Here is a 26,261-nt window from a genome sequence, read left to right as displayed (position 1 = left end):
TTATTGAAAATATATTGATAACGAAAAATACAATAAGTACAGAAATTACAAAAATACAATAAGTACTAAAAGTATATTAACTTAGTCAATAAATAGTATAATCTCTAATAATTATTAATCAATAACTTATAACAAAAATACAATAAGTACAATAAATTAAATTTAAAAATTTCAATAATAGTAATTTAATCTCCAATAATTATTGAAAGTTTTCTGTTAAATAACAAAACAAAATAAATTTATACATAATCATTGAAAATACATTTATCACAAAAAACAACAAATAATTACTTAAATACAATAACTATTAATTTTAGTATATATAATTATATAAATACAGATTAAGAGTTTAAAATTATTATTAAAAAATATTATTTTTGAAAGTTATTTTCTTGAATTATTACTTGATATAAGTGGAGTTAATTATTTACAATATTATTTAGAAATATTAAATTATTATTAATTTTAATATTATGTTATAATTATTTTTCTACTTTTTAGAATTTTTTAAATTTATTACATAATTTCTTTATTTTAACTATTTAAAATCTAGTTATGTTAAATATTTAGTTATATAAATACTTAAATAATATGTTAAATATTTAAAATTTAAAATATTAATTATTTATTGAATTTAATTATCCATAAAATCATAATTTATACTATTATTGCATAATTTCATTATTAATTTTGTAATATATTAAGTTATTATTAATTTCAATATATGTTATAATTAATTTTTTACTTTGAAGAATTTTTTTAAATTTATTACATAATTTCGTTATTTTAACTATTTAAAATCTAGTTGTGATAAATATTTTTTTATTTGAATTTTATTTATTTAAAACTATTACATATTATTAAATATTTGAAAAACATTTAAATTGATAATCCAAGAAAACATAATTTAAATTATTAGTACATAATTTTGTGATATATTTTGTAAAAATATAAAATTATTTTTTATGTTTTTAATAAATATTTTAAAGTTATTACATAATTTTGTTAGAATATTTAAATAATTCTTGATTTTTTTAATCTAAACTTTTTTAGATAGATATAGATAAGAAATAGGAGAGAGAATAAATAGGAATTAGAGATAATTTTGGAGAAAGTGGGGGATAGTGGGAGAGGTAGTTTAAGAGAAATTTTAGGAGAAGAGATTATTTAGGTTATTGGAAAAGTGCATATCATTGGTTGTCTTGAAAATGGAATGAAAAAATAAAAAATTCAAAAAAAGAGAAAATTTGTTGAGGCTTTATTTTAATATATATATATATATAGCCTTTGCGGTTTGTTTGCATAGAGTATAAAAGTATTTTATAAAAGTTTATCCAAACAGCGCCTAAATTTTGCTATGGAAATCAACTTTTTGCAACCAAACACATTCCCTGTCCTTTTGTTGAGGGCTGCAGGCCGAACCAATGTTCTTCCGAACTTGTCCCAGTCACAGAGTCTTTCTAGCAGCCTGGGAGGGGATCGTTCCCAAGCTCACGTTTTACAATGTGAAGTCGAAATAGAACAGGGTTCGTACTTCATATGTACTAGTGTACAACGCCGATAATCGAGGTGCAGACAACGGCTAAGTTCGTTACCTGAGCTGAGAATGAAGCGATTCTTCAAACCAGTTGAGAAGGATGGGTCGTTTAAGAAGCCTGCTCTTTCTCCTTCTCCAACGACTGCAGTAACAAGGGAACAAAAAGATGAGAAGGACGGAGAAAAAGCAGACGAGAGGAAAGAACCTTTGAAGTTCTTGACATGGAATGCTAACAGCTTGCTTCTTCGCGTTAAGAATAACTGGTCCGAGTTCAAGAAGTTCGTCGAAACCATCGATCCTGACGTCATTGCACTACAGGTGATTTTGCTTCTCCAACGAAGTCTCTTCTTTGTTTTCGACTCCTGTTTTACTAGAAATCTATAGAGCGTTATGTGTTTCATCTGAAGCGCGTTTCTATAATCTTGGGCTTTGTACCGGAACCTAGATATTTATTGTCAGAACTCTGATGGGTTTCCCTGGCGTGAGACTTCAAAAAGGGATTTTGGATGATGGTTTGGTTTTGCGCTTGTTTTTGTTGATTGGGTTCTCCCACTTGTTCGTAATTAGGAAGCCATTAGCGATATTTGACTTTAAGAGTGTTCTGAAGTCGTTTTGTTGGAAATCTAATAGCTACTGTTGAATGCGTGTCGTCTGAAGTTGGTGTTTTATCATCCTGGGTTTTTAACTTGAATGTGGATGTTCTGGGTTATGATGGGTTCCTCTGTGTCGCCTGAAAGTGGATGCTTTTAGCCTTGTCAGACGATTTCTTTCTTTCTTTTTTTTTTTTTTGATGAGTATCAGATGATTTTTTTTTTCCATTTATATAATCATTAGCTTTTCATATCCAGCATTATGCAAACAAGGTATCAGCTGAAGCTCTTAGGGTTGTGTGGAATGACTGAGAAACGGCCATTAGGATCCACTTTGCATGGGCATTTGGTGGTTTATACTCCACAAGTAGACCAGCTTCTCAATCATTCACATGGTGGTGGAGATGTTGAGACAATACTATTTGTTCCCTCTCCCACTTTGTATCTCTCATTTACTGACTTACTGTGGTATTGATACTTCAGCTACCTGTATAAGATTGGGAAAAACGAATATATAGTCAGATGACTCAGATCTCCATACCAAGAGTCATGTCAAAATGAATGTTTCATTCATCTCCAGGGCTGTATGCAATGATGCAATGAATTGCTTGAGTACTAGGAGTTTTCATGATTCCCTTCCAGATCCAGAATCCAGATACCTGATCCATATGATTTTTTTTTTGTTGTGTGGGGGGGCGGGGGCGTGGGGGAGACCAGAGAGTTATCCATCAAGAGTGGCCCTTCCATGCTTGTCGTGATCTCTTTCCATGATTTTGGTGGTCCATTGCTATATCTCGATAACCATTTCTGAGCAACGCCATATTCATTGTTCTCAAAGGCCTTAAATGTGCTCCACCGTTATCCTTGGTAGTCAAAGCCTAAGACCAGTTCACAAAGTCATACTTCTTCTCTTCATACTTCATAGGGCCCTCCCATAGGAAATTACTTTCCTTTTTGTTTCTCTCCAAGGTGGTTGCTATTGAAGCTAGCATAGTGAAGGGTGGAAGGTAATAAACTGGTGGATTTGAAGGAGCACTTTTAATTAGAGCTAACATAATCCTTTTTAAATAGATAATATTTCTTCCTTCCAGATTTCAGCCAAATCTCTCAATCAATGGTTTCGAAGAGCCTTTGATTTGTGACTTGCACCAAGGGGAGGCCTAAGAAGTTGGCTGGTAATGACCTGCGTTTACAGCCAAGACCTATAGCATATCCGAATCCATCTTTTCCACTTCAAACCAAAGCCCAATTATTGCAACATATATACTCAAAAAAAAAAAAAAAACTTCTGCTGGACATGACATGACTTTGTGAATTCTGAAATCTATACAATCATTTGCAATCAAAGACTCAATCATAATCTGCCTTCCATTGACAAAAACACCTTGTGATTAAGATATTTGGGCCCGGCACTCCACCATAAACATTAAACAATTAATAAGGATCTTGAATGCTAGCTTGTTAATACTGTTCATGAAACTAATGGGTCTGAAATCCTTGATCTCAATCTCGTACTGAAACTTTCATATAAATTCTATGAACGTTGAATCAGCACTATGGGATCTGCATTTGCATGAATAGCTGCCAACAGTTGCATGACATCTCCTGATCTTTTCCAATACCGTTCCAACATCTGCTACAGAAGGAAATTGAAAAGCCATTTGGTTTCGGGGCTTTCTCCATTCATTCCTTGCCAAAGGGCCTCTCAATCCAGTCACATACTTACATTCCACCATCAAGATATGAACAGAATCAATATCAATTCCATCTAGCTTAGGCCAAAATTGTGATTGGCTTGATTGTAAGTTTCTATAAAAATTAACAATTGCTAATTGTATGTCAAGACTGTTGGAACAGACCAACAGAAGGCAGTTAGTCAGTTTTACAAGAGGAGGCCACATCAGCTCAACTAACCAGCCACTTGTAATAACTGCCATCCACTTGTAACAACTGCCGTCCAATTGGATTGTGAAGACTGTTGGAACAGACCAACAGAAGGCAGTTTTACAAGAGGAGGCCACATCAGCTCAACTAACCAGCCACTTGTAACAACTGCCATCCACTTGTAACAGCTGTAACAGTCAAGATTGTAGCACTATAAGTAGTAGAGCAGAAAAGGAATAGGGAGGACCCTTTCAGCATTAAAATATCTCTCTCTCTCTCCTTCCCAAGAATTCAGGAGGTTGGCCCCTCGAAGAGCCCTGAGTTAGGCAGGTTCCTAACATTGTACCTCTGATTCATCTTCCACTATTTGACTATTAACATGCAGATATTAATAGTGTTGAACTGTCGGCCTAGCACAACCATTCTGTTGAAGTTCGTTTTCTTGTCACCTTTCAGCTATAATGCCCTAGATTTGTTTTTTTTTTTTTTTAATAGGAAATCTCTTCCATATAGGCTAGGTGCTTATATAATCTAAACCTTTCTGGTTAATCAGTTTTTTTTCCTCTTTTTGAAACATTTGAATGTGTAAGTTATGTTAATCATGTTCTATGTACTTACTGATTAAAATAAAAAGAACTTTGTTCTATGTACTTAAGGCTTTTTGTTTGAGAATCTTGTTTTCTGGCTCCTTTTCTAACAAGTTTCACTTTTTTTTGGCCTTCCCTTTTTGAACTCTCCATAAAAACTCTTAAAAACATAAAATCAAGCAAGCGGTTGATGTCAAATTAGTTAAGTACTTTATTGGTGAGAATTGTTCTAGTGACACATTAGGTGGGTGTTGGTAGGAAGTAAGAATGCCTGCATCTGGCTCCAAGGGTGCACCCAAAAATCCAGCAGAGCTGAAAGATGATACAAGCTCTTCACGTGAGGAAAAACAAGTATGAATTCTTTCCTTTGTTTGGTTGATATATTACATGCATAGAAGCTTCCATTTGTATTTATCTTTTTTCCTATCCTATGCTAAACGTGTAAATTATTGATAACTTTTGATTTTCATTGCACATATCCAATCAAAGGTCCTCCAATACTTATAAATGTTTTGATTTTAAGATTACTGTGTTGTTATCATTAGGTGCATCTGATGCTTAATGTTTAAATGGCTTTACATGTCTGTGCCTCTGCATCCAAACTTGGAGATCATTAACTGATGTGGAGAGTAGGAAATTGTAGGTTGTAATAGTGAATAGAAATTGAAGCACTAATTTTTCCTTAAAAATTTTGGAAGAGTGCAACAATGTCACGAATATGAGAGATAGGTCTAAAGTAATTAAATAAAATAACCAAGACAATATTAGAAGAGGAGTCACTAAAGTAAGCTAAAATGCTTAACTACGCAAGAGAACAATTAAAAGATTGATTTCTCATGGATAGTCCCAATGGTATCTATAGGCAATTTGATAACTAGTTTCGCAAAAAGGTTGCTGTGCCCACTTATAACTTAGTTATGTCCATTCCGGAAAAAAAAATGATAATTCTGATCCTTAATCAAGTTCTAAATTTTCTTGTTAATTTAGAATGATTGCAACTAACTATTTTGGCCTCCCTATTAGATGTGTTAACTAATTAGTGCCTAGACATTGACTATGGTCAAATAAAAGAAGAAATATATATGCTAAATTTGAGATCATCATCATCATCTAAGATTTGTCCCAACTATATGGGGTCAGCGCTACATAAATCCTGTTGCACCATGTATGTATGTTGGTAAGGACTGCAAATATATAATAAAAGATATGATGCAGAACCTATTACATATGTTTCCCTATTTTGAAAACATGGAAGATGAAGGTTGTATGGGCTCAGAGAGTACTATTCCTCATTTATGTTTTTCTATTTTTTATACTTAACCCAACTGCATAATATCATAAAAACTTTGACAACCCATGTTCATAATACAATATGAATGGCTAGTTAGATCTTAGAAATAAACATAAATTACTAGTCCACTTGGTTTACAGTTTGTTGGTGCAGGCAACCGTATCATAGTAATTGGCCTACTAGTGATTGATGGAGTTAGTTTGACCCTCAACTAGCTAGTTGATCTACTGACGATTTGATGGTTTGATAACAGTAAAACTGCTTCTAGATTAATAGTGTGAAGGCTCTATTATCTGATGGTTAATGGTCCAAGTTCTTGTTGATGAAGTCTAATACATGTTTACTCGACTTCCAAAGTTTGACCCCATTTCCACTGCAGACTGTCTTGTGAATATTTTGGTTCAAGCTTCAAAATTTAGCTTCCCTTGCTTTGATGTGTTGGTTCAAGTAAGGGTCGAAATTCCGCAACGTATCGGCCTGTATTGGCTGATATGTATCGTATCAGTGACCCACCAATACACTACTTTTGGATAGGTTTCACGGTTTGACCTGTTTCAGGGGGTAGACAGGCCTTAAACTGACCCCTGAACAGTTTGGAAAAAAACATAAAAAAAATTGAAGCACCCAATGATACAGACTGATATGCCCATCGATATTTAGAACCTTGGGTTCAAGTCCCCATACAACTTTCCAAGTTTGACTTCTTGGAAATATGTGATGTTAATGTCCATTGATTACTTGAATGCAAGTCAACATTGAGTACATATATTGAACTTTAATGAGTCTTGATTGTGGATGTAGAACCTATGAACTATTACTGGACATTGGTGTGGCCTGTTGGGCCAAGAACTGATGCCAAATTTGGACCCAAATATTTTAGGCTGGCTGCTCTTGCATTACTAATTTATACACATAGAATAAAAAGGGTCATTACCCAATGTTGGTTACAGCTATTTGGGGTCTTTGGAGGGTAGACTGGATACGGTCCTAACATTTGGCATTTTGTTGCACCAAGTGGCTTCTCTGAGATTCAAACCCGCATTCTCATGCTTGCCAGGTTAATATTTTACCATTGCACCAAGTAATGGCCCCTTCACCAAGAATGAGTTAATTGAAGGGACCATTGCTTGCTGCAATGATAAAATCTTGGGCTAACAAACATGAGAATGCTGGTTCGAGTCTGAAATGGGCAACTTTGTGCAAAAAAAGGAAAAAAAAAGCCAAATGTTAGGTCCTTATCCAGTTCACCCCTCCCAATACAGATTACTGGGACCAACATTGGGTATTGGGTGATGACTCTTTTTAGAGTAATATGCTAATTAAGAAAATGTCCATAATATAAAACTTATGAGTTTGGTGTGAAGGAAGCAAGCCAATGCAGAATGGTCACTAAAGCAAATGTGGAGGCAGAAACCATGGTACAGAAAGTAATGTTATGGTTAGTAACTTGTCAAGTTTCTGGCATGTGCAGAGGGGTTACCAATGTTTTTAAAGTCCAGCATGGTTTTAAGACCATGCCTTAATTGTTATTGATGGAATTCTCAGAGCCCTTAACTTTTTATGCTATGATGCAGTTGAAAATTACACTTACAGTAATTCAGATAATGCAAGAAAAGAAGAAAAGAGAGAAAGGGAAAGAAAAAGAAAGAGATTTCAGCAATAGGTTGTGGAAGAAGAAAAGAAGGGAAGAGAGAAAAGAAGAATTCGAACCTCTCTCTCTAGCCCCCCTTTATCACTTTTATTAATAATTCTAAGTCTGAGTACAATTACTTGGATGCCCTTAATGGGGCGGCCAGCACTAAAGAAATAATTAAAGAAAACAAAAAAAGGCACATAAGGTCCATAACTAAGAAACATAACTTTTAAATACTACTTAAAAGAAATAAAGAGCACTGAGGCCCATTCTCACTACACTCCCCCTCAAGATGAGCATAGATGTCAATCATGCCCAGCTTGCTTACATAATGTTGAAGCTTTGCCTTTGGGACTCCCTTAGTTAGAAAATCTGCTAGTTGCTCTTTTGATGCAATGAAAGGTAGGCACACCTCTCCTGAAGCCACTCTCTCCCGTATAAAGTGTCTGTCTACCTCAACGTGCTTAGTTCTTTCATGCTGAACTGGGTTGTGAGCAATGTTAATAGCAGTTTGGTTATCACAATACAACATCTGTGGCTCGCCACATGAAACACTCATCTCATTAAGGAGAGATCTAAGCCATAACAACTCAGAAACACCATGGGCCATAGCTCTATACTCTGCCTTAGCTGAAGATCTAGCAACAACTGATTGTTTTTTGCTTCTCCAGGAAACAATATTTCTAACTACCATAGCACAATATCCTGATGTGGATCTCCTGTCATCCATATTTCCTGCCCAATCAACATTTGTATATGCTTCCACTTTCACATGTCCATGTTTAGCAAGTAATATACCCTTCCCAAGGGTTCCCTTAACATAGCAAAACACCCTTTTTGCACAACCATATGTGTCTCTCTGGGAGCATGCATGAACTGGCTGATGACACTCACAACATATGAAATCTTTGGACGAGTCATACATAGATAAAGAAAATTCCCTAGTAATCTCTGAAACACTCTCCTGTCAGCTAAAAGTTCTCCATCATTAGCTGAGAGTTTATGATTCACATCAATAGGGATAGAGGCAGGTTTAGCACCAAGTTTTTCAGTCTCAATAAGAAGGTCTAGCACATACTTCCGTTGAGAAATAAAGATACCTTCCTTGGACCTAGCAACCTCAATGCCCAGAAAATATCGCAACTCCCTTGAATCTTTAATTTCAAATTCAGAATTGAGAAACTTATTGAGAGCACTAACTTCTTCTGTATCACTATCAGTAACCACAATATCATCTACATAAACTATAAGAAATGTCACTATAGTGCCTTTTCTCTTAACAAAGAGGGTATGATTTGATTGAGCTTGACTGTAGCCGAACTGAACAAGAGCAGCCATAAGCCTGTCAAACCAAGCACGTGGAGACTGTTTTAGGCCATAAAGTGATTTCTTCAATCTACACACCTTGTCTTGCATTTCCTTGCCATATATACCAGGAGGAAGGGACATATATGCCTCTTTAGTGAGATTACCATTAAGGAATGCATTATTAACATCAAATTGAGTAGCAATTTGAGTAGCAAAAAGAATGCTCCTTGCAACTTCCACAATGTGTCTGTTTTTCCTCTCCGTACTCCATTTTATTGTGGAGTGTAGGCACAAGAACTCTGATAAATAACCGCAAACTTCTCAAGATAGGAGGTAAGGTCATTCTCAAAATATTCCTTAGCATTGTTTGACTAACCCACTACTATGTAGTCTTCCTGCATCTACCTTTCATAAGTAGGATCATCCTCCTTCGGCTTCTTCTTGCTCCTGGTAATACAACCCCATTTTCCTCTACTACACACATGTATCTTAATAAATTGAGACCAAGTTAAATAATTGGTCCCATTTAGCTTCACAGTATTCACAACCCCAAAAAGATTCTCCATTGACCCCTCATGTCCAAACTCGGAATCTGTGGAATATTTGGTCTCTCCTCCAGTTTGCTCCATTGAGTAAATGGATGCAAACGAAAATCAAATTAGGGCTTTACTAGGCTAGATTTATTGTTCTAAGCAAAGAACAACCTTTCAACCCCCCAAAATTAGGGTTTCATAGGGTCCTGTGGGATGGGGAGAAAGAGAGAGACTTCAACCGCCCCTTCCAGAGGTTCTAGAATTCAATCCAACCAAAAGCGCCCCTAATAGAAATTAAAAGGTTTACCTCTGATCCCCAAGCGCCTAGTTCAAATTGTCTCTACGACTATGACTTCTAACAAGGTTTCTCTAGTTATCTAGGGTTTTCGGGGAAAATCTCCAAGAACCTGCCCTGGGCTTCAACTAAGGATGAAAAGCCTCCACAAAACTCTACAAAAACCTTCGTAAGTGGGCTGCATAAGTAGCTGATTGATCAACTGATTAGTTCTCCATACACACTATGTATGGGCAAAGAAAGGAGAAAAAAAGTCGAAAGTGAGAACCCGCTCTGATACCAAGTTGAAAATAATACTTACAGTAATTCAGATAATGCAAGAAAAGAAGAAAAGAGAGAAAGAGAAAGAAGAAGAAAGAAGTTTCAGCAGTAGGTTGTGGAAGAAGAAAAGAAGGGAAGAGAGAAAAGAAGAATTCAAACCTCTTCTCTAGCCCCCTTTCATCACTTTTATTAATAATTCTAAGTCTGAGTACAATTACTTGGATGCCCTTAATGGGGCGGCCAGTACTAAAGAAATAATTAAAAAAAATAAAAGAAGGCCCATAACTAAGAAACATAACTTTTAATTACTACTTAAAAGAAATAAAGAACACTAAGGCCCATTTGGCCCATTCTCACTACAGATGCTAAATAACATAAATAATAGGCTCTAATAACAGTTTAGTTGTATTCTCATATCCATTCTTAATGCTTTAATTCTAATTTAACAATATTTGTTGGTTTTTTGTCATGCCAAATTAATTTCATTGATATGTAAACAAGTTGAATAAAACTGCAATTGTTAAACCAATCTTTTCTTTTTTAAACATGCTTTTAAGGAAATTGATGTCATATCAAAGCAAATAAATTCTAGCTTCAGCTGGGTGAGAAGAACTGCTAATGGGGTTGCTGATGTTCTAGCTAACAGGGAGCTGACAGACCTAACTTGTTCTGGGCAAAATTGTAAGCTTGCAACTAAGGGTGTTGGAATTCTCCAACAGTTTGTATTGTGCTTTTTAATTTATAAATGAAATCCTTTTTTTCTGATAAAAAACCTTTTTTTTTTTTTGACAAAAGGTAACTACTATTTTGACTGCCTAAGAATTTTATCTGGGTCTCTCTCTGCTGTATCCAATGCTTTCATTATTTTGAACCTTGAGTCTTGATTTCCTCAAAGCCTTATGTTAACATTTTTCTCAGGAAGGATGCATTACTTCTTTGCCTTCCTAGTTTCTTTCAGATGGCTACCTCAAAAGGATTATAGCGTAGTGTTGCTAAGTAATTATAAGTAATTACCAGCTGATTGGTCTTTTCACCTGCATTGAAGGCACGCCAACATCCTACCTTGATGAAAGACTCATTTGTTGTCGGAAACCAAAAGAAACCTTGTAACAGCACACCTTTCTCTGCTAATAATAACTTGAAGGCTGAATGCTTTCCCTGCAAAATATTTGTGGAGCTTCCTATTCCAATGTAGGTCACTTTGATGTGGACCGCCATTCTATGCAAAACTTTGACTGTTGAGCACCAAGTATCTAGAGGGAAACTTTTTACTGTAATTTGTTTCACTTACAAAGCAAGAAAGATTGAAAGAAATCTGTTAATAATCTTCTTGTTCATTGTAAGTCTACACATGAAAAAGCCGGTTGACTCGGGCTTTTAGTTTAAAACTACAGTCCTGATTATGGATGTTGTTGCCTTTTGCTTTCTGTTGGTAGACTTGGGTGGAGTGAGATATCCATCTATTGAGAAGATTGTAGGCAAATAATATCACTATTATGTTGATCAATAACTACCATCACTACTATATTTTTGGTCATTGATCTTAGAGGAGTTTAATAGATTTTCTCTAAAAAAATTTTACTTCTCTATTTTATTTCTTAATTCAGATGCAATGATCTTGGGGCCCTCTTGAACTTTGATATGCAATGTGATCTATCCATCTATTAACAAGATTTAGGGGACAAGGAAACAAACATTGGAGTCTGAACATGGACATATCATGGAAACTAATAAAATAAAATCAGAAATGACAAATATGGATTTTAATTCTATGAGGAAATTGTCACATGAGAAGCCATTTTTCTGTTACCAGATCGGGATCTCTTTAACTCCCATCTCCATCTGTCTTTGGGTATATCCTATGAAAACAACCAGTGGTTAAAAGCAATGGGTTAGGAGCCTCTCCTTGAGTTATAAACTCAATAAGTAAAACATCCTATCATGTAACACTAGAGAATCTCCCAATACAACTCTAGAAATAAAATAAACAATCAACTTTGTTTTATTGATTTTTGGTCTTTCATGACACCCTAACCCAGGCCTTAACAAGGCTAAACCAATAGAGCAATATAAAAACAATCAACAGAAAAAAAAACCATGCCAAGAGAAAATCTGTCCAATACACTCTGATCTCCGAAACCCTCTGAAAATTGTCCATTGCAATGTCTACAAGCTTCAAGGGTTTATTTGGTACTTTCTTGCAATATTCCAAAGGTCTAACAACCTCAAGTTTTATTAAGGAATGCTGAGATCGTTTTGCAGTTGAGTCTGTATATCCATGGTTCTTTGCAGCACAGTTCTAGCACTAGACCTGTTCATGGACTGGGCTCGGTTTGAGCTTTTGCAAAAATTTGAATGGTATGGGTCTGGTCCGAAGCAGTGTAAAATGTTCATGGGCTGATGCTAGTGACACTCTTCGGGTCAGCACAGATGACTCGGAGGCAGAGAGGGTTGTTGTTCCCCAGGTGGCACAAGGAAACCCAACCTACGAGGTTGAGTCAGAGGCACCATCTGGACATTATTGTGCTGAGGTCGTCTCTGATCAACAGGTGGAAGCATTAATGGTCTTTGGGAGGACGTTGTGTGTCTCATTCCCAAACAGAGAGGTAAATGTGTGTGAGTTTCTGAATTCCAGTTCGTCTGCCCACCAAGAGCTTGTTCCAACTGGAAGAAGGAGCATATTTGGGTGATCTTTGTGTTTTGGGCTGGTTAGGGGTAGGGGCCAGGCCTTTTTGGGTTTTTTGCTTTGGTTTCTGTTTTGTGGGTCTTTAAGGTGGGAGCAGTATCTAGGTTTGGGGGTGGGTTTGGGATAAGTGGCTTTACCAATGCCTGGTTGGACCTATCTTGTTGGCTTCCACTGTATTTGGGGAGCCAACAGAATATTCTCTCTTTTCTTTTAATTTAGTTTTACCTTACGTCTTTCAAAGAAAAATGTTCATGGGCCAAGCCTGAAGCCCGGCCTGTGAACGCACATGACTCTTGGAAATTAAGCAAGTCCCCCAAAATCCTGAACTGATCCCCCAAAATCCTGAACTGAATGCTAATGTTATTTCTATGGCAGCAAAATGATATTTAGAATTGTTTAAATTGCAATATAGGAATCCTTTTTTTCATCATTGTTCACCCCATTGGTTGTACAATTGATTGATAATTTCTGGAAAGAAACAATGTTATATGCCTAATTTCATATAATATGTCTTTAATTCCAAGTTGGGGTATGCCACCTACTGATGGTGTCCAATTGTTATTTCTCAAAATTTATGCAGATATTAATGCGTGCAATTTCAAATGCACCCTTTGGGAACTATCGTGTTTGGTGGTCTCTTGCAGACTCAAAGTATGCAGGCACTGTTTTATTTGTAAAGAAGTGCTTTAAACCAAAAAATATCTTCTTTTCTCTTGACCGAACAGGTAAATGTGCATTTTTTGTTGAAGATCCAGAGATTTTTATGTACTGCCAAGATACAACTATAAATGTTTTTCCTGGTTATCCATGCCCATCTATGCATATACAAAACATTTGGGCCCCATTTGTATACAAATTTCTCACTTACCCGGGTAAGTGCACTTACTCAGGTACAAGGTTCAAAGTATCGATACAGTGCGATACGCCAGTAGGGCCGGGCGTATCGGCCTGTATCGGTACTCTTTTTTTTTTTCTATTTTTTTGCAAATCTGGTTCAGAGCGGCCGGTTTAAGGCTGGTCTACCCCCTGAACCACTTTCTGACCCGAAACACCCCCTATAGGGGTGTATCGGGAAGGCTCTAATACGATACGTATCAATACTTTGAACCTTGCTCAGGTAAATGTTTCCTAGGTAACATTTACCCGGGTAAGTTCACGTACCCATGTTCTTTTGATTCCTAGGTAAGTAAGATAACGACTCTTTTTACCCATAAAAATATAATGTTAAAATGAGCAAACTTGTCCCATTATGTTTTATAATTTTTTCCCCCAGGTGGGAAAGTTACTTAACCCACCTCAATTATCAAAAAAGAAAAAAAGTTACTTATCCACCTGAGAGATGGGTAAGTTTGACCTGGGTAAATGGGGCTCTCTTTGCCGTGGGGCTCAATAGTTATTGCAAAAAGAACACTGTAAAGTTGGTCAATGAGAAAAAGATACCATTGGCCAACTTTCCCCTCTTATTTACTGGTAAACGAACGGGGCCTTGTTAGTATATTAGCTTAAAGGCAACCACTATTCCATGTATATATATGGCTGTAAATGGCCAAAACTATGTAGTTGATCCATGATCTCACATCCAAAGAAAGGTGCTTTATCTACTCATTTAAGAGAGCTTTGGAAATGGATATATGTTTGCTTTGGGATAAGGAAAAGGAGTTTAGATGCTAAAAATTTTATGTATTTCTTTCCTTCTTTTTCTTTGACCAGTAACAGTGAGCTTTATTGACAAAGATTAAGAAAGGGGTAAGATTACCCCAAAGAATAAAAAAAAAAACAGTAAGCTTTATTGATAATGAAAAAGAATTAAAGTACAAAGTGTGCCAAGAACTCCCTCTTTTAAATTTAAACCAGCACCAGACACCTAACCCACAATCCAGAGGAATTTGACTACATATAATCCCCCAAAATAGTGTTCTTCTATTGACCCCTTACTTCACTAGTGCATCAGCGAGGCTGTTAACTGATCTATGGACCCATGTGAAATTGCGAATTCTGCTCTCACTTCTATAACTAGCTGATCTTTGAAATTTAAATTCCAACTTTATAGAGCAACCTATGTACTTCTATTAGAGGAACAAAAAGGTTGATGCATAATAGGCCAGCAGTTCAAAATTTTACAGCAAATACAGGCTTATCCCATGTGGTCAGAAACATCAACAGGTAACAGGTTATAGCTATACTGCTATACCTTGAAAAGACAAGATATTTCACTTATAATGCCTTTTGATGATAGTTTTTTTTTTTTTTTGATAATTAATCATTTATTAAGGAAGGGGGAGTTTCCACCCTTACCAGAGCAAAGGCAAGACGCACAAAAGTGCAAAAGGGGAGTGGTTCAGAAAATAATCTCGTCGCAGTCCTCTCTAAGACGATACAAAGAACACCTTTTGCAAATTCCTTCCTAATTGAGGCCTATGATACAGCAGCATGTTCAGCCTCCATATGACACCCTCAATATAAGTTTCCTTGCCTTGGAAGATTGTATGATTTCTCTCTTTCCATAAAATCCAGCAACTTTTGGATGTTAGTTATTAATAACCCCTTGATCTATACATTGGAAATCTAGGTCATTTGAGATGCCTATTATCAGTTTGCTTAATATTTGGTACTTGTCTTGGAAGAATTTTTTTTTTTTTTTTTTTTTTTTTGAGCAAAGGTAAAGTATAATTGTATTGATGTAAAAGGTCCTTTGTACAATGAGAAGCTGTACACACCAAAACAGGACCTCAAAGGCCATCCTCAAAAAATTACAATCAGAAGCAACCTCTTTAAATTCAGTATGTATAGACAACCAACTTCTAACACAATCTAAAGCCGAATTGATGGCTTTAGCTTCAGTAGAGGTTTTAAGATCAAAGACCCTGCTGTTCCTTTCTGTCCAAACTGCCCACATAATTGCTAAAGGAATAGAAGACCAGTAAATCTTTCCTTTCTTAGTCATCCCTTGGATCTGCCAAGTCTCCGGGCAGGCTTTAATTGAAGCTGGCATACACCAGCTTAACGACAGACTACTTAAGAAGTGGCTCCAGATCTGTGAGGCAAAGTTGCAATGTAAAAACAGATGGTTTACTGATTCTGTATCCCCACCACAGAAGCTACACCTCAGGTCACTGCAGTTAAAACCTTTTCTAACCAACATCTCTTTGGTGAGACATTTCTCTAATGCTGCCCCCCATACAAAAAACTTTACTTTAGAGGGAGCCACTGTTCCCCAAATGGCCCGGCTTGGGAAGAGGGTTTCAAAACCTCCTGTTATGACATTGTAGAAGGATTTAACTGAAAACTCCCCATTTCTGTTCCCTTTCCACACTAGAGAATCCTCGGATTGCAGATTCAAAACCCGAGACTGAAGCAAAACCAGGAGATTCCCCACCTGCTGAATCTCTCAATCATTGAAGTCCCTTCTAAAGGCTGGAGCCTAGCAAATAGCATTATCCCTTATCACAAATGCATCCGCTACCAAGGCTTCTTTATCTTCAGCGAAACTGAACAGGATGGGAATATCCTTAAGGGAATTCTCCCCAGTCCAGGCATCCAACCAAGACCTAATCCTTCTTCTATTTCCAACTTTAAATCCAACTTCCCTTTTGAAAAGGTTTGAAGCTTTGCATATTCCTCTCCACAGACTGCATCCATAGGTCGACATGGGTGGACGACTACCCCAACCACTTTCATCCAGCCCATATTTTTCTGCTATTACTTTCCTCCAGAAGTTGTCAGGTTCAGCAGCAAACCTCCATAGCCAACTTCCTAGCAAAGCTAGGTTGAAAGATTTTAATCTCCTTAACCCCAACCCCCCTTGAGATAGGGGTTTACAAGTCTTCCCCAGTTTACGAGATGATATTTGTGTGAAATACCTTGCTTTCCGAGGGTATAGGAAAAAAAGTCATGAAATACATTGGCAAACTTGCTAGGGCACTCTCGATGAGTGTTACCTTTCCACTTTTGGAGAGATACCTTGCTTTCCAAGTGGCCACTTTCTGATCCATTCTTTTTATAATTGGATTCCAAATGGTTTTTGAATTGCATTTGGCTCCCAATGGCAACCCCAAATAATTTGCTGGCAGCTGACCAACTTTGCAGCCCAACAAGTCTGCCAGACCCTGGATGTTAGAGACATCACCCACAGCTATCATCTCACTTTTTGCTGGATTTACTTTCAGTCCTGATATAATCTCAAACCAGAAAAGAATGTACTTCAAATTCGTAACTTGCTCCTCTGAAGCCTTACAAAAGAAGAGTGTGTCATCAGCATATTGCAGAATTGGAATAGCAGTCCCATTAGGCTTCACTTGGAAGCCTTCCATCAGCTCCCTCTCCACAGTTCTATCCACTAACTTGCTTAAACCTTCCATTACTATTAGAAAGAGAAGAGGAGACAAAGGGTCCCCTTGCCCCAAACCTCTAGAACTGCTAAAATTTCCTCTAGCTGTCCCGTTTACAAGCACTGAGAATCTTGGGGTTAATTTGCAAACTTTCATCCAACTTCTCCACTTGGAGCCAAAGTGCATTCTTTTCAACAAATAATCCAAGAAAGACCAGTTAACATGGTATAAGCCTTCTCTAAGTCAATTTTGCAGATAAGCCCACTTTCTCCACCTCTTAGTCTTGAGTCTAATAGTTCATTAGCTATGAGAACTACATCATGAATGTGCTTGTTGTGGACAAACGGCCCTTGGTACTTAGAGATTAAAGAATCCATTACCTTCCTTAATCTGGTTGCCAGAATTTTAAATAGGATCTTGTACACTTCCAACCAAGCTGATTGGCCAGAAATCTTTCAGCTCATTAGCTCCTTTCTTTTGGGGGATAAGGGAGATAAAAGTAGCATTTAAGCTTTTCTTGAGGGCTGCAGAATTGTGGAATTTCTCCAAAAGCCTTAGTGAATCAGCTTTAAAGAGCTCCCAGAACTTCTTAAAAAAACAGCATTGTCAAACCATCCGGGCCTGGCGCCTTCTCCCCTTCCATTTCTTCTATAACCTTCTTTACCTCTTCTTCTGAGAAGGGTTTTTTCAGTTCTGAAACCTGCTGCTCAGACAAACAGTCAAAGATCAAACCATCCAGCCTTGGTCTTCTCTTGCAAGGTTCCTTGAACAAACCTTTATAGAAATTAACAAAAGCATCTGCTATGTCTTCCTCATTATGCACTACCCTTCCTTCCAAATCGAACTTTTGAATGCAATTAACTCTCTTTCTTGCATTGGCCACCTTGTGGAAAAAAACAGTATTATCAATACTAGATCAAGTATCGGATTTTCTTTTTGGTAATTACTTTTCCTTTCTATATACTCATGAAGTCCTGTATTTTTCTTTTTTTTTTATAAAAAATGTGGAACTTTATTGAAGCAAATGATTAAAAGAGAGTATAAGGTAAAAAAAAGTCCTCTATGAACTAAAATACTGACCTTTTGTTGAAGGCAGGGTAAATGGTCAAAGCAATCAACAAAATACAAAAACCAAAACTAGAACTCCATACAACTAAGCTCTGTCCAGATCTGCTTTATCTAGACTATCATCTATAGATATCTCTGATCTTCAGACACAGCTAAATGGATGTTCACCAGAGGATTTCAGTTCTCTTAAAAAGATATTAGAGAGAAAGAACTTGGACAATTCTGTCTATATAGCTTTCTTCCAAAGCATTTCCATTTACTTCAGGACAAATATATTTACTTATTTCTAATGCATCTCATTATTAATTTCACAAAACAATGACTTCCATATTAGATTTTCTTGAGAATATTGTTTCTAGGATTTCTTTTGTATTTGTCTATTATCAAGGACAAAAAATGCTAGTCAATTCATATATTTTGCTCTGTTGGTAGTTTCAAAGCATGAACCAGATGGCCGGGTTATCTTGGCTGAATTTGAATCTTTCCGCTTACTGAATACATATGCACCAAATAATGGTTGGAAAGAGGAAGAGACCTCATTTCAGAGGAGAAGAAAATGGGATAAAAGAATGTTAGAGTTTGTTCTGCAATCTTCAGATAAGCCGTTAATTTGGTGTGGAGACCTGAATGTTAGGTAACCGCATTCTGTTTTGTTGCAGTTGTTTCTTCTTTTAAATTCTAGATGTATTTCTTCTCAGGTATGTATTTGTGCATTCATTGCTTATCTAAAGTTATGCTTTTTAGATACAAAAGATGTCAATGAAAAGTTACCATATGCTGAAATTAAACTAGGGATATTTTACCTAGATCAAAACTCAAGTATTCCCTCCATCATATTGTAGTCTGAAGGAAAAAACAGTTGTATTAACTTTTGATAAAGAATTGTGTGCAATCATTATATGCCAAGCATCACTGACATTGGGGTAGCCCTGCTACCTACCCCTATTTACAACTGTCTAGTATTTACAAAATTCTTGCTTTACATTACATGCTTCCCCGGGATGCCACCTCTAAAAATTGTTTGTTTTTGATTGCTCCCTGTCTTACAAAGGTATCAGTATGCCATTGGTTGACCCCTAAGTCCATCTAATGGTAGCCTTTAACTCTCTAGCCAACTGTTTTATCTTTAAACTTCAACAATGCAACAAAATTCACTGCTCAGAAGTTACACTGCACAAAAAGTTCCTACTTCATGTTGACTAATTGTAGTTAAGGCAGCAAGGTGTTGCCTGGGTGACAAAATTAAAAGACATCAATATAAAACTATAATCTATTAAGTATTTAAGTAGGAACCTAGACTTCCTAAAAACATATGAGAACTGAAATTTTGTTCTAGTTTGGTCCCATGTCCAAATTCTAAAATCCAACTCCACCAGCAACTGGGAATTCTCTTGAATCTTTTGCAGCAAAGAAGCCAAAGAGTAAATCTCCTGATCTTTAAGATTGTGCCTGAATTTCGGGTTCCAAATCATTCTGTCATGACCCTCCTCATAGCATTCCTTTATCAAGGCTTTTCTTTTTTCAGCAGCACTAGAGAGGGATACAAGTGGCCAGTCGTCACAGCAAACATCATACTGAAATCTAATTTTAAGAGCCATCACCTACAAAAAGGCCTTTTGATGAAGGAAGGGCATATTTTTTCAATGCCTCCTCAAACTGCACACCTAAGTACATGCTACATCTCACCTGACCCTATACAATTTTATTGGCCGTTGACACTTAATTCACCATAATAAGCTGACCCCATGTAGTTGGGACAAGGCTTAGTTGAGTTGAGTATGCTTCACCATTATAATTTTCCTTCATAATGAGTCTGGCAATTCACTAAACCTCCACCATCATTTACCTAATTTATCCATTTGTACCATTATTTTTTATTCATAGTATGCTTGGGCTTTCTTGTGTAAAATTCTCATAATCCATCTGCATATTTTCACAGCCATCAAGAGATTGATGTGAGTCATCCAGATTTCTTCAGCAACGCAAAGCAAAATGGTTATGTTCCTCCAAACAAAGAGGTGTGCACATTTCTTGTATAAGCTTGCCTTAGCACAACCTAACATATTTTCTATAAATTCATATCCGATATTTCTGTCAACTTTCCAGTTAACAAGAAACTACTAATGGTGCTCTTCTAAAATGCTGGCGAGATCTGTAATTTCTGATATAGTTTAAATAAGTAGATTATTTTTTTTTTGCCATTTCAATTTTGCTATTATAATGAATCGTTCTACATTTTCTATGTAATGTGATCCAGGAGATGGAAGTTTGTTCATTAAACCTTGTTATTTTGTCCACCTTAAAAAAAATTAGGTGAAGCAAAAACAAAAGAAAAATAAATAAGAACAAAGTAAAATCTAGAGTACAAGAATTTGCGTATTCAGTTGCATGTTAGAGGATACTAGAATCACCATTCTTGACTTGCTATAAGATTGTGAAAGGAAAGCTGTTTTACATTTTAAGCACAATGATTTCCTCAGCTTGCAGCTTCCTAGTTACAGTCTTCAAACCATAAAAATGGAAAAAGAATTCAGTTCCCATAATATTATGTAGGATCATCAACAAGCCTTTATTTGTCTCCTTGCTGATTTTAACAGATGTAAATGAGCAATTCCTTAGTTACAGTCTTGCATCATAAGGGACTTCAATAATGTTATGTAGGATTGTCAAACGCACCTTTATTTGTTTCCATATTTCTTTTTAACAGCTGAAAATGAGCTTCCAAAACTAATGTTCAACCAAGAGTTTTATTGTTTTCCATCTGATTATTAAATTTTAATTTTAGAGCAAACCTGATAAAATAACCATGGCAATACATGATTGTAGTACTGGGTTACACAATGTACTTAAGCACAGATAAGGTGAATTGGCAGTAATTATAGTAGTATGTTCTGGAGGTTAATTATATAAGATTTTCTTTTGGTAAGGAGGTTTTTGGAAGTAATTGCTACATCATAATGGTTCTGTTAGTTGGTGACTAAGCAGTAAATATTTGATAGAAGTTAGGGTTGGAACATGCTAAGTTATTTATTAATGCTCTTGCAGTAAATGGTTCACCCTTAAGTAGCATGTTTATGTTATTACTTTCTATGTTATATCATTATTGTAAATGTAATGGAGTTCACGTAGAATAGATGATGGCATATTAGGGGCTATAGCAAAAAAGGCAGTCTCTTATGGGACTCCTTTTGATGGCATATTAGGGGCTATAGCAAAAAAGGCAGTCTCTTATGGGACTCCTTTTGCCAATGTTGGAGTTTATGGAAAGAATGAAAGGTAGCTATTGTAAAGTACAGATAGTGTTTGGAGAAAATGGGCTTACATTTTTCTCTGGCCTCAACTTTACAAACTTCAAAGCTCTAGTTTTTTCCAATTTTTGTACTATGTACCAGATACAACATGGCTGGACATGGTACCAGATACAGAATTTACACTAAATTTTGAAGTACATAATACGATATGTCACCCTTGTACAGGACTACTGGTATGCAGGTATCATAGCTTTTGTAATGATTTGGAAAACATAATTTTTGGCTCATAATGGAGGTGGGACTTCGTAGATTCTGTGCATGAGCTGAAAGTATATCCTTGCATATTTTTGTATAGGGAGTTTACCTCTACCATACTTTTTGAATGTAATACAAATACTACTGTCAAGGTGGGGGAGGTCTGGCTGATAAAAAAAAAGGTGGAGGAGGTCTTCAGAACCTTTCCAGGCATTCATTTGCCTGAAAGGAATTGTGACCTTTCATCATTCATGGAACTATGTTTATCATGTGCACCATATCCCATACTTCTCAGATGTAAAATAACAATAACTAAAAAGGGGTCTTTGGCTCTAATTTGTTGGTGTAGGACTCTGGGCAGCCTGGATTTACCTTGGCAGAAAGGAGGCGTTTTGGAAACATACTATCAGAGTGTGTAACTTCTTTATTTTAGTGTTATTACTTCTATTGTTGTCACGTTAACAAGAGGCAGTATGCCATTGCAACTGGTGGGGCTTAGGTGGAATTTTTTGCTTTATCAGTAAAAGGAACTTTATTAATGAAGAAGTGAGAGATAAGTACTCTTTATGCATCATTAATCCCAATTCATGCAGCTTATAGGAACAAGTTATCAGCATAGCCATCCTAAGGGGTTTGTCCAATCAATGCCAACAAGGCTTCTGCATGACCATCTGGCACTTTTTCTCTTTACATCTTTAGTTGTTAAAACTAAGGCTATGTTTGGATTGCAGGAGTGGATTTGGATTTGAATTCCATTCTCACTCTCTGCATATGTTGAAATGACTACTGTCCTCATGTTGTTTTAAATTATTATAAAATAAATTTGAAGTCTAGAAGTCTGCATTTTGCCTAATTCTACTCCACCATAAGATGAACCTGAAGTAAAGAAATCGGTGGTTATCAGACATAACTTCAGTTTCATGATTCCATCACCAAATCCAAATACACCCTGATCTAAAAACAATATAAAGTTGTTAGGCTTCTATTCTTTGTTTACTACTATTATAAAAATTCAAGATGCCAGGGTTTTGTTCTTTTTTCTTAGGAGCCACTCGATAATAGCTGAAGTGGCTTAACTGAATGACTTATCATTTTGTCTTTAGTGGATAAAATAATTAAATAATAAAACATTTGAGGGTATAGTATTCAACCCAACTTCATCTTGAACTATTACAGATTTCACAACCTTCTTAGTAACTTCTTCAATAAAAGATAAAGCGACAAGCCATTCAGTTCAGCCACTTCAGGTGTTATTAAACAGTCCCTTAGTCCTAAAAAGTACGTATTAGCACTGTTTCTGGATTATGTTTCAGGGGAAAGCTGGTAGATGCATATAGATTCCTACACAAGGAAAAAGATATGGAGCGAGGGTTCTCGTGGTCCGGAAATCCTGTTGGAAAGTAAGCAACATCACAACACTTTTAAATCTGATTACATGTTTCTTTTATTTCTTGGATTGATAACTTTTTCTTGTAAAGAAGATCTAAAGTGGCTGCAATGTAGATTATTTTTGGCTTGATAGCAGAAATGCAGAATGCGGTGTAAGTGGTCAACCAACAACTATTGTTGGCCCAATAGTCAATGGGTCCACCTAGGAAATCTTACAAGAGGAACTTTGTTGGAATATCATGAATGGATTGAAATGGTCCAAGAAAAGGGGGAGGGGAATCAATGTGATCTCTTAGGTTGTTTGTTGGATGTTGGATCCCGTGATACTGCATTTATAACACATCAACTTCCATGGTAGAGCACAACATGCCATCCCACAGGCAGAAGTTACCATGTGTTTCTACATTAAATATAAAATCCACTCTATATTTATTTGTATTGAAAAGTGCAAGAAGGTCCCTTTTATTTTAACGTAATTGAGGCTTTTCAATCCAAGCTAGATATGTATTTGTATTTCTTGATAGGTCACAATTGGCGGGACAAGATTCATATAGCCAACCCCAAATAGTTGGGTTCTTGGGATTATGCTGAATTGAGTTGAGCTGTAGGTTGAGTTCTTAGCAAAACTTTGAGCAGTCTTCTGAACTTAGTAATCTAGTTATTTTCTGATGATAAGTGTGTTCTCACCATGACTGTTTTCCAAGTAAGGTTGTTTCGTCCATCACAAGTCTTTCGTCTTAACCAAAGACTAGGTTTTTCTGAATCCGGCAAAATGTTTCATTTCTCACATGTTTTTCTGGTATAACTTCCAAATGAGTTCTGGTTGCAGGAAAGTTGACTCCCATAGTCCCACTAAACCTCTCATACTGAGATGTGTATCTTTCTTAATTTCTCTATCACATTTTCTTTTTTTAATATTATTAATTAAGGAAACTGTTCAATTCAAGAAGGTTTTCTGATAATGCAGGGAAGGTTCATTTGCTAAGGGCATTTTTTGACAATTTAAACAACCACTTTTGCTAATAACTAAAACTTCTATTGGAGAGGCAAATTTCCTCGGCATATAAATCTGTTTGGACTTTGGATTAGACACTTCTTTTTCTATATTTGGACCTTTTCCTTTAACAAGTGGGCCCTTATCTCTTTTTTTTAGGAAAAAAGAAACTTCCCTGATAATTTGTCACTGATGAGAATGAGTGATTTTGTTACAGGTACCGAGGGAAAAGGATGAGGATAGACTACTTTATAGTTTCTGAGAAACTCAAAGATAGGATTGTTTCATGTGAGATGCATGGACAAGGCATTGAATTGCAAGGTACAATCTCATTGTATTCTTTGTTATGACAAATAAGACCACCAAAAAAAAAAAGATGTCCTATCACAACCTCTGTGGTAGGCCAATGTAGACCTCCCTTTCATCAGGTGTTGGCAGCACCATCTTTGATTGTTAGTCAGGGTGCCAATTTAATTTACTTATTAGGTTGACAATACTACATTAAGTAGACTTATTGTGATGAATCTTTATCTATCCCAATGTTTTTGTGCTATATCTTGATTCCTTATCTTCGTATTGTTAATCATATGTATTTAGACCCTCTCTTACCTCTTGGCTCTTGGTGATTTTTCCTCAATAATGTTTTTGACAACTGTTGTTATAGAATCCCGAACTTACTGGTTCTCTGCTTATGCCAGCAAATTGTGGCAACATTTAGCCTTTCATATCTGCTTATGCCGGCAATACAGTTTGCTTGGTTATATTAGCATGGTTCAAGTACCAGATCTCATCAATTCCTTGGTTCATTGTGAATATGATATTTTGGTTATGGCCCATAAATTGAGCAGAAATATTAATCCAATGGCGGATGAAGGCATTGTGGGCATAATAATGTTCTATGATATCAATCACTTCAGATTATCTGCATACTTGTTAATTTTTCCACCGTCTTAGGTCAATCTTTTTTTTTTCTTCTATCTACAGGATTCTATGGGAGTGATCATTGCCCTGTTTCTCTTGAGCTTGCGCCAAGTATTGATTCAAACAAATGCTAATTTTACTCAAGCCTTTCCGTGGCATTTGAAGCTGCCATGCCCCTATGTTATATGGCTGCAGATCATTTTCTCATGGATTACTAAAGAATTGTCATACTATGATAGGGGCCTTGTTAAATCAAAATGATTGTTTATTTTCTTAATCATCCCCAAAGATGTATATGCCTTTTGTTTAATTGCAGGTGTACTGAAATGGCATTGTGAAATAACTGCAAATTATAAACACGAACTGACACAAAAGCAAAACCTGTTTGTATTCGGGGTCTAATCCAATAGGTTATAAGTTGGTTTTATCATTGTCATTTCTCAACAGGATGAAGTGTCAGGTTCAGACTGATCCTGGCCCAGCCGAAATAGTTACCAGATTCTGTCTGTAATTTTCTCTGTATGTGGGGAGGAAGGGGTTGGGTTGATTGACGATGCCACTCTATTCTTTAATTAAAATCTTTGAATAGTTACCAGAGTCTTCCTCTGTGCAGCCTGCAAATTACAAAATGACAGACTGACCTCGCTCTGGGACCAACTTTAAGAAGGTAGTGAGGGAAAATGGCCCCCAATATCATTGGACTTGGAGGCCAAAATCAGTTTACGACCACTGTGGCGATCCAAAATGGGTAGCTTAAAATTCTACTGAAGATTAATTCGTAAGAGCCATTAATGGGTGTGATGCTGATCAGGATGTTTTAGGACAACTTGCATTTGATCACTTTTGACGTTCAAGTCAAGAAGGGGCCCTATTAAATATTAATACCTGAATCCTGATGGGTTAAATATTATGGTGTAAAAAATCCAAATAATGTTTAGTGTCGGTGGGCAAATTTATAAAATTAATGGGATGGTTTATACTAGAATTTAATTTTAGCAGATATCAAGAGATGGATAGATATGACAATTTAATTTAAGCCATCTTAAAAACCCCCAAAACCCCATCAAATAAAAACAAAAAAGTAGCCTCTAATCACCTGTACAAGCTCACTAATTAATTGCTTTTTTTGGGTAATAGCACTAATTAATTCCATATACCTTACACCTATACATTGATTATAATCGTTAGATTCCAACCCACACTCCTCTAATCATTAGATCTCTCTCTCTCTCTCGTGAGGACCGAGGATGGGATGATAAATAAAGAAACCTCCAAGCTCCTGTCCTGTTTCACCCTTTTTTAGTGGAAAAAAAATCGACCCAAAAAGTTTATTGAATGGGTGTAGGAGTGTTGTGGACTGTGAGATTGGACACACAACCAATCCAAGAGAAATCTCTATCTGACTCCTCCACGTAGCCGACTTACCCCACTGCCAATGTCGAATATATAA

General features: G+C 36.3%; 1 protein-coding gene across 2 annotated transcripts; it reads left to right on the top strand.

The window, feature by feature from the left end:
• Positions 1-1,404: 1,404 nt before the first annotated feature.
• On the top strand, positions 1,405-25,241 carry LOC104591586 (DNAse I-like superfamily protein). 2 transcript variants are annotated; one of them, XM_010250472.3, is made up of 9 exons: positions 1,405-1,855; positions 4,857-4,949; positions 13,186-13,330; positions 18,434-18,635; positions 19,941-20,019; positions 21,857-21,918; positions 22,821-22,907; positions 24,108-24,211; positions 24,875-25,241. In XM_010250472.3, the coding sequence occupies exons 1-9, from the start codon at positions 1,607-1,609 to the stop codon at positions 24,943-24,945; spliced, it is 1,092 nt and encodes a 363-aa protein (XP_010248774.1). In that variant the 5' UTR covers positions 1,405-1,606; the 3' UTR covers positions 24,946-25,241. The 2 variants fall into 2 exon arrangements, with proteins under 2 accessions (XP_010248774.1, XP_010248775.1); XM_010250473.3 differs by lacking the exon at positions 4,857-4,949 and having other exon boundaries at positions 1,470-1,855.
• Positions 25,242-26,261: the final 1,020 nt, after the last annotated feature.

This window comes from Nelumbo nucifera, chromosome 4 (assembly GCF_055504915.1).
Source record: "Nelumbo nucifera cultivar China Antique chromosome 4, China Antique-T2T, whole genome shotgun sequence".
Lineage (NCBI taxonomy): Eukaryota > Viridiplantae > Streptophyta > Magnoliopsida > Proteales > Nelumbonaceae > Nelumbo > Nelumbo nucifera.
Note: the sequence above shows the minus strand (reverse complement) of the source record. Positions and strands in the feature narration are given on the sequence as shown.

Coding starts and splice junctions, on each gene's coding strand:
- LOC104591586 (XM_010250472.3), top strand. CDS start 1,607: ATGAAGCGATTCTTCAAACCAGTTGAGAAGGATGGGTCGTTTAAGAAG. Junction 1,856..4,856: donor CTGACGTCATTGCACTACAG/GTGATTTTGCTT, acceptor GGGTGTTGGTAG/GAAGTAAGAATGCCTGCATC. Junction 20,020..21,856: donor ATGTTCCTCCAAACAAAGAG/GTGTGCACATTT, acceptor TTGTTGGTGTAG/GACTCTGGGCAGCCTGGATT.